This window comes from Poecilia mexicana, unplaced genomic scaffold, assembly GCF_051168715.1.
Source record: "Poecilia mexicana isolate PSO_F unplaced genomic scaffold, ASM5116871v1 scaffold_6, whole genome shotgun sequence".
Taxonomy (NCBI): domain Eukaryota; kingdom Metazoa; phylum Chordata; class Actinopteri; order Cyprinodontiformes; family Poeciliidae; genus Poecilia; species Poecilia mexicana.
Window position 1 is genome coordinate 19,213,139 of NW_028263375.1, and position 12,761 is coordinate 19,225,899.

The 12,761-nt window shown below is 38.7% G+C and overlaps 1 protein-coding gene across 2 annotated transcripts in view; it reads left to right on the top strand.

Moving 5' to 3' along the window:
- mrpl23 (mitochondrial ribosomal protein L23) overlaps nucleotides 1-12,761 on the top strand; it is a 95,613-nt gene that overhangs the window by 16,329 nt on the left and 66,523 nt on the right. For both annotated transcript variants that reach the window (XM_088006355.1, XM_015002889.2), the window contains exons 3-4: nucleotides 1,930-2,012; nucleotides 4,341-4,414. In XM_088006355.1, coding sequence (XP_087862481.1) covers nucleotides 1,930-2,012; nucleotides 4,341-4,414 — 157 coding nt within the window. The remainder of the gene's footprint in view (nucleotides 1-1,929; nucleotides 2,013-4,340; nucleotides 4,415-12,761) is intronic.

The window sequence follows — 12,761 nt, forward strand, 5'->3', positions numbered from 1 at the left end:
GCACATCCAACTTAATTGTTTTGAGGGGGGAAAAAAAAACTTTGATGTTTATTACCAAATAAAGTTCAAGTTGTATTGTGCAAAGTCTCTTGTTCTGTCACCAGTGGATGACTGAGGCTCAGTTGGAATAGTAGTTGTTTTGCTATCTAAAAATTGTGGATTGGATTCCGGTTTCCTCCTGCCACATGTCAAATATTCCCTTTTGCAAGGCACTCAAACTCAAGTTGTCTGTTCATTTGTATCAGTGTATGCATGTGCGCAATAGGTTAGATTTCAGAGTAAAGTACTTTGAGAAGTTAATATGATTAGTACTAGATATATTTGCTATATGAATTTATAACATTTCCAATTTACAAGGTCTGGTATGCTACTTTTAGTTGTAGGGGATGATTAGTGGACTGAAAACACTAACAGTGCTGATTAGCCACTTAGTACAAAAGCATCTATGCACCACAGCCAAAGAGTTGACCATTTGCAATATAGTTTATGGTGAATATATTTTGTTAAGGTGCATCTTTTTTGCTTCAGGATGTCGACAGAAAAACTGTAACTGACTGGTGAAAATGTAAACATTACTACCATCGATTTCTTCCTAAAAAAACGTAACTTACTGTTGAACCTGAAACAACTACGGTTACTAACCTTGAACAAATTAGAACAATTCTCACAATAATCTGAAAGTAAACCATTTTATTGAAGTCGAGCAGTATATGAAGAATTAAAAGACCAAGATGTTTTTGTGAAAAATGTCATATGTTTCTTTTCTTTAAAGGTTTAATTTTTATGTTTTTACCTTCTATATATTTCTAGTTAAAATGTTGCTGTTTGCACAGATTTTCTAACTAAAAGCATAAAGAAAATCTAGGTGGGAGCTGGGAAGTTCTTTTGTATCTTTCACCAAATGCCCTCAGTTGTCTCAAATCATCGTTAACTTAGAGATCTTAATTAACAACTCATTCCTCATGAAATGAAAGAAAGCCCTTTGTAATTTATGTAATCAAATATGGAAACGTAATCATTTTAAAGTCGAGCCTACCTTTTTCCATACTCTCAAAATGCAAACATTGTCTTTCTACTTCACTGCGAGCTTTGCCAAAGTTTAACTTATTATGGAGGAACAGCAATTGTTAGTTACAGCATGGAAACAAATATTACATCACTCTTTGGTACAAAGAGTCTTTGTATTCACAGATGGGATTTTCCTCAGGCAGATCTTTGCTTCATCTTATATTGTTACTGAACACTCAAGGTGTCGAGCTGTTTGCTTTACAAACAGCGAAAATTACCGTGTCCTACACTGTCAAAGAAACATATGAGGTGATAGAGGACACCACATCCGAGGCTCTCTTGTCAGACCACAGCGTCGCTATTAAGCACTTTGTCTGACGCATTTGAGAAGGGCTTTCTACTGGGCTAATTCAATTGACTAGATTGATTAGCAGTTAAAAGCCTTTCTTCCTCTGGGCAGAGGAATCTGTTCCCAGTGCTACCCAGTGGGCTACCTTGAGCTAGGCCAGCCCGCCAGATCAGTTGGTGCCAGGTCCACTTCCTGTGTAGAATTTCACTGGGCACGATCAATACTCCTAGACAGTTAATTGGATGAACACTGACACTCACATTTCTCCTCTCCCCACTTTATGGTCCATTCAGCAGGAGCTGAATGGGTTTTCACATGAGTGTCCTGTCCCTTTACAGCACATGATATAACTGCAGAGATTATTGTAATGCAGTTTGGAAATGGGCTACATTATTCCTATAATAAGGTCGATTAAGAGAATGCGCCGTTATACGATGAAATGCCGTACCTGAATGTGAAGTCGCAGCACACATGTATTGAGATGGCTCTTGGTGGCACTTAAATTGTGATATTGCTGACATCTTATGACCTTTGCTTTGATCTGTTTTCTCTTTCCCGTTTGTTCTGAACAGCATGACCAAGTACGACGTGAAGAACTACTTGGAGAAGATCTATAACGTCCCAGTTGGAGTAGTTCGCACCAGGATACAATTTGGTGAGGTTTTCTAGCTATTTGCACAAAAACTTAATACTCTACTAACCCTTAAAGCTAATCATAAATAGAAAGAACAATTCATTCCTATATCTTGAAAACAATTTAGAATATTTAGAAATTGAATTGAGCCTGCTTTCTCTAGTAATTTGTCAGAAAACTGAATTTGAAAATCAGCTGTTGCATTTTGAGCCATCCCATTTTTCTTAAAAAAAAAAAAAAAAAAGTTTAATCCAGTTGAAATCATTTTTTTCCACTTAGGGTTTGCAAGGTTTAGAGAAAAAGTGTTTTGGGAAGCATAAAGTCAAATCGGTTCTGTTTAAAAGACATTTAACGGTGATTAGCAGTTTCATCTTATGTGCACAATTTTCTATTGAAATGCAGCCGCAGGAGTGTTTTTCAGCGGCCAGTTGCGGTATTGGTTCTCATGCCTGGTCCTCCTTTTTCTGTGCACACACACACAGCTGCTTATCTGACAATCTGCTGTTGCAGCACTCTGGCCTCCAGCTGTTCCAGAACACACCATGCTTCCTCCAGACATGCACATACAGTTCACAGTCTACCTAACTTAAGGATCCTCTATTAGGAGCGCTGATTATCTCTTTGCCAAAAATGATTACGCAATCAAGATTAGTGGTATTTCACCGCATTAACAATGCTTCCTAACATCTTTTTTTTTTCTTTTAAGGAAGAAAAATGCAGCCATGTATTTTTTACAGACTCATTTGGTTGCTCCATACAGAGAGCAAACAAATTAAAAAGCTGTTTGCTTTCTGTGTTTTTTTTTTTTTTTTGTTCCTAAGCTTCCACCGTCTACCTGTGAAGGAGGTAGAGATTGGTCAGTCAAGCCAGTCAGACCAAGAAGGTATCATGGGGAGAGAGGCGCCTAGCATATAGAGTGGAGAAGCAATTAACACTGTTTATTAGGATTGTGTCAGAGGCTACAGGAGGAAAGAATGCTCCTTGTTGTAGCGAGTTCAAGGAAAGCAGCAAGTCTTCAAGGGATGAAGTGGGATGGAGAACAAAGGGCAGCTGAAGGCCCCTGGTTTTCCCGAGGTGCGTCAGAGAAGGTATCCCTGTCTGCGTCAGGGGTTCCACTCCATTGGCAGTGTAAAGACGGGACTGGACCAAGAAGAGCGAGGGGTGCAAGCAACTCTTTCTTCCCTCTTGTGCGGCAGGGGTATTTTGGAAGGTGTTGCCATGGCTACCTCTCCAGTCTGGGATTTGTAACGTGATAGCTGGTTGCCAGACCGCAATCTCAATGTGGGAGAAGTTGTGCTTGCGTTTGCGAGTGTTCTGTGAAAGCTCTGTCTGTGTGTCTTTTTTGTTAGGGAAAACCTTCAAGAGGCGAAAGATCTTGTTTGGTGTCTTTTCAAGGTGTGCAGTTATGTTTTCGATTTGTCATAATATTGCCGTACAAGAGTTGTAGTAGTAGTTTCCTTTTGGTTTTCCTCAGCAACCTGAACACATACACGAATGTGCAAACACACATTGGCACATACACTTGGTTACCTCTGTGTCCCACCCACACAGGGGCCTCCATTTAAGCATGGTGGTGTGGAGGGGGTGTTTTACAACCCTGCTTAGGGCTTTCCCTGAGCTGTGCGCTGCCTAGCTAGTGATTACTAGCTATATAGTATGTGTGTTTTTGTGTGTGTGGCACAAAGCGCACACAGGCACACACTTATGTACAAATGAGTCATTACAGGGGAATGTTTCCCTTGTTTTTCATGTCATAAACCGTTCCCATGGCAGTGGCAGTTACTCCATGGGCCTGTGGACTTGACCACCAGGGTCTTATTGAGATTTGCATCTCAAGGAGGGAGAATCTATTTGATAATTTGCCATTGTCCTTCACTGACAGTACCATTTGTCAAATTCACACCTGTGTGAAATCCCTTGAAGTTGTAGGAATTAATGGATCTCAGTTTGACTAAATGCTGCCCCACTCCCACAAGTGTACACATTTGCTACACTTAGCAGCTCAGCATGTCCCCTGTTTTCTAGACTTGAAGGTATTGGAAAGGTGAGACAGAAGAGATTGACATTATTATCTGAAGTTGATAAAGAGCATAATCTATGCTGAGCTCTCAATGGGATGGAGCATTGTCAGGCATTTACACCAACAGGGAAATTAAACGCATCCATTCTCCTCAAAACATTTCAAAGCATGCTATTAAGCATGCTATTTTAAACTGTTGAAGTGAAAAATGCCCTGAATATCTTTTTTTTTTCTTTTTGTAAAGCTCCTCACAGTTATCAATAAGTAGTGTCGCAATAAGATTGGCACGCATTTTGCATTTAAAAACCATTTTGCTCTGTGTTTTTCAGGGTCCAACAAGAAGAGGAATCACCTCAACCAGAGGGTCAAGAAGCCAGATTATAAAGTGGCCTACGTTCAGCTGGTGAGAACTCATGTTAACGTTATGCCTTTCAAAAGTATTCACTCCTGCAAGTGTTTTATTGCATGTCATCATATGGATGGAAGTAAGAAACAAAATACGTTTCTTACTTTTTTTTTTTCTTTTTTTTTCCCCAACTAAAAATTTGACATGTGGGGTGCTTTTGTAGTAAGCCTCTTCTATTCTGATACCCTTAAATATGATCCGGTGCAACCTACTTCCTTTTTATATGAGAATCTGAGAAATTTAGCTGATTAGATTGTGGCTGTTGACTAACTATAATTAGTCACATTGGCTAAAGCTCCAATAGGCTTCCTTAATGTTATCTCAGTTAATTGGTACTATGACAAAATACCAAACTGAATTGCATTTTCATTTGTCATCAGGTTAATGAAGCCAAAGCAGCTTAGGGTGAATGGTACTAAACTTGCATTTTATCTGCTTTTTCTCCGGTTAGTGTTTTGCGTAAGCAGGATTATTTTACTAACTCCTGTGAAGTACACAGTGGGAGGCAGAGACTTCACCACATTAACAACCAGTACTCCCTCCTTTTTTTTTTTTTTTTTAGTTATAAATCATTTACACTGCTGTGAAAAAAGTATTTCAGAAATCTGCCAGGGGGGCACCGACATGTTTCTAATTGCCAACAAGGAGGAAAGATGATCAAAATTCAGTTTCTTATTTGTAAAACATTTCATTTATTAAATAAAATAAACCTAGCCTAACCAACTTGGCCATTAGTGAAAAAGTCTGTTCTGTCTGTTCCACATTTGGTGCTAATAAATGCCATCAAGCATTTGCAATAACTGGAGTTTTAAACATTGATGTGGAGCAATTTGTCCCCCCTCTCTTCTCTCTTATGTGGGAAAAAGCCCCACTGTAGTGTTTTTGACCATGAGTGGCCTATTTAAGGTCATGCCACAGCATCTCTGTCAGTTAAACCGAGAGTTTGACTTTGCCACGTCCATTTATACTCCAGCTAGCTTTTTAAGCCATTCAAAGCTCCACAGGAGCGCTTGCTGCTGGATTTTATCCTGCTAAAGCAAGATCTTGCAGGATCAGGAAACCCCTGGTTCAGAGAGTCTTGATGACTTTTGATCTTTTCAATGGGAGAAATCTTCCCTGAACTTTGTTTGAAGTGAGGCTCGTAATTCCAGTCTCCATGGCAGATCAACATCAAAACACCCATGATAAGTTGCCTGTCCAAGTCAAAGGTCCGAAACCTTGTGACGACAGCGTGCGCAGCGAGTCCCCTTGAGACATTTTGTTACGCACAAGCGGGTAAGAAATACAGGTTATGAGAACCAGGAGGCAGTTGTGTGCGTTCATAAGTGTAATCGTTTAATTTCATTGTTTATATGTAGTTCCAGGGGCCACAGTCAGTGATTTTTATCACTGCAGAGAAAAAAAAAAAAAAAAAAGTTGCATGTATTTCTCTGCTTAATGTGGTGGCACAATTTGCACTCTTGGTTCAGCTTGTTGGAGCCGAACATTAATTTCAATGTGTCGTTATCATTTTTAAAATTGATGGACAACGATCGTAACTGGATTGTTTTTACCCCATCTGTCAAAATGACGGGCAGTAAAAATAAGTCTACCACAACCTCTGCTTCTGGCTTCCTCTGTGGTTCTCTGAAGTTCAAAAGCTTTAAAAATGACTTGAAAACCATTTTTAGATTGATGAATGTTAATGACTTTGTTTCCCATCTGTCCTTTGATTTCTTTTTAATGGGGCGTGACATGTTTAAACTACTTCATGTTATCACACAGTTATTTCTTAAATTTACAGTGCTTGCATTAATCAGAAATGGACTGGCAAATTAAAATGAACCGAGACTTTGAAAATATATAAGCACATCCATTATTTAATAAGAGAAATGATGGCTTTTTTCTGTGTTGTCAGTTTAGATAGATATTTTCCTTAATGAACTCAACGTTTAGAATCTACATTTTGTATTTAGTCGTGTTATCTTTGATATTAACACCCGTTTGGAGTGACAGAAAAGGGAAAACAAAACTGTCAAATGCCGTTAAATGTTTTTGTGAGAAAAACCTGCCAGGGAAAGGGATGAGATGGTCAGTGGTGGTCAATTCTTACAGGCTTAATTGGGCAATTGTTGTTGTGGAAGGAGAGTTTTGACTTGCTTTTCATTAAATACACTCATACAATTTGCACAGAAACATTTTTATTTTGCATGTTTCTCTTTAGTGGCTTATGCACTCTATCTGCCCTTCTGAGTTCTCATTGAGCCTAAGGTGGTTTTCTTTGGTTACAGACTTTTACTGTAAATATGGAGATGGTATTATGTGGCGTCCTTCAGGTTTGTTCGTTGCGCCACAAATTAATTGTACCCCCCCCCACCCGCCCCCCAAAATAAATTTTCAACTGCTCCTGATGCTTACACGAAACACAAAGGGCCTTTGTTTCATGATAGATATTTTCAACTTGCTCAGATGAATCGGATGTGGTGTAGACACTTCTTTACGTCACATCGTGAGGCACCTTGGAGCCATCAATCATGAAAGGATGAATAATGAAAACTGTTTAAACAAGACAGTTTGAAAAGCGATACATAATTGATCTGATAATGAATCTTTTAAAGAGAAGACTTCCTCTTGTTTGACAATAAGGAAGTGGCTTGTGATTTTTTTTTTTTTTTGGGGGGGGTGTTGTTACTGGTTTTTCCAGCTGGACCAGACAATAATAGGTAGGAGGCTGTTGAACACACACCTACGTGTGCACATCTGAGACCTGCTCCATCATTCACTTACTGCTGTCTTCAATAACTTGCCCGACTCTCTGGATGAAATCCCGTTTAAGTTTCTCTGGACATGCTCATTTAGGGATGAACAGCATGCAGGCATGCTGAGATGCAAACTCTTTGTGCATAAAATGGCTTGATACAAAACCAAATATCCGGCCTATTTCTCTGGCAGGTTTTCAGAAAAACATGTTCCCTCAACTCCCTTTCCTACCACATATTTTTCTAGGTCCACTCACACACTCTCTCACACACGCTCACACACACACACTCCAAGAAAAACCCTCCCTTCTTTTGCAGCGGTCGGGAGAAAACAAGATTGTTCCTAATTGACTCCACATGTCCAAGAGTGTTCTGTGGGTAGATGCTCACACCGCAGTCCCCCCTGTTCAACAACCCTCATCCTTCCCGCTCCCCCTTTCTCTTCCCCTGTTCCCTCCATCAGCTAGTGTTGCAGCAGTAATAGATTTGTGCACTTTCTCTTGCTCCTTGCTCTTGGGTTTTGGTTGAGGGGAGGCCTCCCAATAGCGGGGTTCCGTGACGGCCATTTTCCTCAGGCTGAGAGGGGGACCCCAGTATCGGGGCAAGAGATAGCATCTGCATGTGTGAAATTTGCGCTGTGTGTGGGAAACTGTGTATATATGTGTGTGAGGGGCTGCGAGGGGTAACCGGGGGTGGTGACTAAGGCCATGATGGAGTTATGCCAGAACAGGGAGGTCCAGAGATGGGGCAAAGCTCTCGGGCAGAGGAGGAGGAAGCTGAATATAAGAGAAGGAAGGGGTGGTGTTGGGGTGACAAAAACAGCAGCAGAAAATGAAAAAGCCTGGAGTCTGACCCTGCAACTTTTAGGCCTTGCTGCCTTGTAGTAGGACTGTTGGGTTTAAGCTCAGACTGCTTTTATCCAACGCTGTGCCCAAGGTAACACTTGGTTCAGATTTTTGCACCCAACTCATATTGTTCCGTCCGTTTGATGCTGTAATGGGTGGATGCTGGAAAATCTGATCCTGGATTGCACTTTTTGACCTCTGTGGTAGACATTACTTCATGTACAGTTGGTATAATTAGATTTGTCTGGTTCACGGTGCATTCGAATAACAAAATTGTCATGAGGCTTTAAATAACCTCTGAAATTTTAAAAAATAGCAGTACATTTATCAGAATCCTGTGTGGAAAGTGTGCCGCAAAGCCTTTTTCAAAAGTGAATTCTGTTGCTTTCAAGCTTTTTTTTTTTCTTTTTTTTTCCTGAGACGTATTATTATTATTTCAAACCTTGTGGTTGCCCTTTATTAAATTACCTGGGTTAATCTCACCCATCTAACATATGTTACCCCTCCATTTTGAGTAATTGTTTTTCATACTTAAAAGCTACAGTTTCTTTATTTATTTTCTTTAGATAATATCATTTCCAAACATTTACAACTTAGTCCTCCGTGCTTTGTTTGACAAAAACGCTCTACACTTTTTTGGAGACTTTGTCATTGCATCTAACCGAGCAGCGAAGCTCATATCAGTTAGATGCGAGCTTCACCAACTGGGACAAGCAGCAGCACTTCAGTGGGCTGAGTGCTCGAAGTGCAAGTTGAAAGCTGTTGAAGAGCGATGCTGAGAGTATGGGACATGTGACCATACCCATCTTTTCAGTTCACTGTTACACTGCTGAAAATGTCGTCTGAGCCAGTTAAAAAAAAAAAAAAAAGCAATGATGTCTTTCGGAGACTGTGCAGAGATTTATGCTCGTCTTTTCTCACCAGTTTCTGTTCATATATCTGCATTTTGCTGTGGGAAATCCTTCACTGTAGATCCGTTGATATGACAGTGGTTCCTTTTAGCAATTTGGTTACATTTACAGTTGCACTTTTGCAGGACACTCACACACCTCACTAAGCAAATAGTACTTTTGTTTTATGATTCTTATACATGTGTGTCGTATTACAGTGACAGTGCAGAAATGACCCACAGAAGGTCTCAGAGAATACATTTTCTTCCACCGAAATAGCTCCAATGCTAGATCATAGCCTTCGCAGATATGCAAACCATTTATTTTTATTTTTATTTTTAAATGAAAGAAATGTTTGCAGCATCCAGCAAGTTCAACAGCAAAGATGTCTTTTAGTTTGGGGATATTGCTGTGGCCTTATTTAAAAATAAAATAAAATAAAAATTAAACAAATTATATTCATGACGAGAAGATAAAACTTGTGGAGGATATATTGGACAATGGTATTCTGATAAATGGGTTGATATATTATATTAATTGTTATATAATTAATTTATAAATAAGTTTTTAAGTATTGAGCACCATTTAAAACAGCTACCATCCAATGTAGTATAAATTGTAAATAATTTAATAATTATAAGTTACTTACACTGCAGTCTATAATTTACAATTGTACTGTTATTTACAGTATATCATAGTACAGTTAAGTGTTTTACAGGGCTCTAAGTGACTTAGCTCCCTCACCACATCTTGATGTTGCACCTCTATGTCATGAGCAAATATTTCCTTTTTCTCCCAGTTCTAATATCTTATACAAAAAGATGCAGTGTGCACAAAAAACTAGCCTGGTAAAATCCAACCCCTTATTCTACAATGACTTGAAACTTATTTCACTTGTCTTTGTTTCCTCATAAAACACCAAAGGTTTAAAACATTACAAAAAACTGTAGCTGTTTTTTTTTTTTAGTATATCTGATGTTTTTACAGGCTGGTGGTTATAAATAAGGTATATATGCTATCCTGTAGCTTAATCACACATTAAATATTATAAACACGTCCTTATTTATTTAAGAAACATTGAGCCAAAATAAAAAAGTTTAGAAAAATAAAGTACATTCCAAAAAACCTAAATATGCATAAACGATATAAAACCCTTAAATGTAATGAGGGTGTACTTTTTTACCATGACTGTACCTAATGACCGTTCACAGCAGGGAAGGCTTGTTAAATTTCACAGTATGGTTACAATAAAATGAATGAATGATTTAACAATGTAGCAAGTCGAACAATAAATCTGAGTTTTTGCACAAACGTTGTGACTAAGCCAGAGTTTTAAATGCGAGGCTTTTGGGGAATAAAAATATTTGTGATATGGTGTACATTTATGTTTCCAGGTGTGCTATAATTTTTTTTAACCTGTCACAGAAATCACTTATTTAAAGACCGTCAACGATATTTGTGGATTTATGGTCACCAAAAGAAAGAAAGCTGACTTAGGAGTCTTTTTTCAAATTTTTCAATTATTATTATTTATTTTTTTTTATGAACAGTCGACTTTTAATACACTCAAACATGAGAAGAAAATACTTAAAAATCTAATGACAAAAAATACTTCGAAATGGTTATTCGCGCTTTGGAAAAATTTATATCTCTATGCTCCTAGTTCTTTGTATTGGGATAAAGTCCTACTCAGTTGTATTAGCCAATCCCACTGTGCTCCTCCCTGGACCTTCTGTCCTCAAGCCGAGCTCCCGCCCTGCTGAGCTCCCCTTCCCCACACAGCTCCACCAGACTAGCAGCAGCAACTGGCTAACACCTGGTGGTACTAAGCTAATCATGCAAACTGCAGTGCTCCTGATAACAGTAAATGGCACAATGGAGAAGCATTATTGTGTCGATGTTCTGAAAGCGAGTGGGAACTCCTTGAAGAGACAGACCAATTTCAAGCCATCAAATTGCAAAGTCAAATGTCTTAAGTTATGTTTGAAATATACCACATTTTTATAGCAAAGCTGTATTGCTGTTGGTGTGATGTGTAGCTGATCATGCAGTTTAGACGAGCGCTTTGTTGAAGGAGCTAGAAGTACATTACAGAAAATGACCAGGCATCATTATGACAACACAAGTCATTGTTCTCAGAATTGAAGAAATGTTAAGTTGTACTTTTACTTTGATGAAAATTCAGCGCATTCTCTTTGGTCTCTTTTTGTCCCATAACTTGCTTCCCAGCAATGCCCAGCTAAGTTGAGAGTTGTATCAAATGAGAATAGGCAGCTGCAAACAGGGGGGAAAAAGAAGACATTAGTAAGTGGAAAGCAGCAAGCAAGGAGGAGTTGAGACACAGCTCAAATGGGAGAAGTGGGGGGAGGAAACAGCTGTATTCGGAATGATGACGAGAGTAAGGCTAAGTCGTGTTAGCCTAACACTAGATGGCAACGTTTTGCTGTATGGTCTCCTTTACAGAACTTCATTTATCTCCTATCTGCTATTGACTCTGTGTTGCTTAATAATGGACAAGAGTTGTGTGACTGCGTGTGTGTGTGTGTTTAGCTAGGCTGACTAAGGGTGATGACAGAGGGGTACACGTTGGGGAAGGAGGGTTTTTAAACCCCCCAGAGACCCCGACCACCATGCCTCCCCTCCGTTCAGCTCTGAAGGAAAGCGTCTGCTTTTACGAAGCTGGAGGTGCTGAATCGGGGCCGAGCGGGAAATCGTGCTTATCTTTGAGGAATTTTATTATTTTCAAGTATTTGGATGGAAATCGCTCCTGCTCTCCCTCGTTCCTTTCCCTTTTCACCTTGTCACGCAAACGCAGGCTTTCCTCACACAGGCCTGCCTGTCTGCCGCTGAGCTTCCTTCCCTTTCCTGTGCTGCCTCACCCTTGCTTATCGCACCAATTAACATTTTTAACGTTTGCCACTTTGCTTTCAGAGCTTTCTTCCCTTGGTGTGCCTCTCGTTTTTCAGCTATGAAAATTTGGGATTTAATTTATTTAGTTTAAGTTATTTAGTCAGCATTTCTGGGTGACCAGCTGCTTTTCACTTGATGTCACATATTTTCTGTGCTTCAATATTGTTTAAAAAAGAAGTTAAATATATATTGTGTATTGAAATATTTGCTAAAATCTTAATATCCATCTTCAAAAAGGAAACAAATGATCTATTTACATATCAGTCGTAATTTTTGTTTACGATCAGCGGCAATTATGACACCAACAGTTTTTTAATTACTTTTAGATGACAATACTAATCCTTAAAAATTATTTTAAAATAATTTTATAAATTATTTTATTGGTTTAATGCATTATTTACCTGTTGTTATGAACTTAAGTAAATGGGTTCGTATATAGGCGGGGTGGAAGGGTTAGATTTTCCATCAATTTTACCTTTCCTGCTTTTATTTTCCTTTCATAGTTTTAGCTATAGCACAAAAAGAGTGAATGTGCTTCTTGGAAAAATACGAGGACTTGTTCAAATTGGGATTGGCAAATCAGATATTTAAGAAAACTGGAAATCGGTATTGGTTTGATCGGTGGATTTCTTATTTGCTTTTATTCAAGTATTTGTTCTTGGCAGCTAGAACAAATATACTCTGTAGTAATGTGATGTGTATTTACTGCCCACCCTGTGTGTATTTGGTTAGTTTTGTTAGATAGAAAAAAAACACATGCTGTCTTTAGAAGGTGAGGTGGGCTTTTAATTTTGTACATTTTTGTTGAAATAAGATCTGAAAATATTAGTGTTGTTTTTTATTTTTTTTGGAACAAATTTTGACAAAACAGCATTTGTTTTAAGGAAAATAATTTTTAAAAAATGTAGCTGTTATGCAGTTAAACCAATCAATTGGGCTCTCGTGTGTTTGGTTTTCAGTT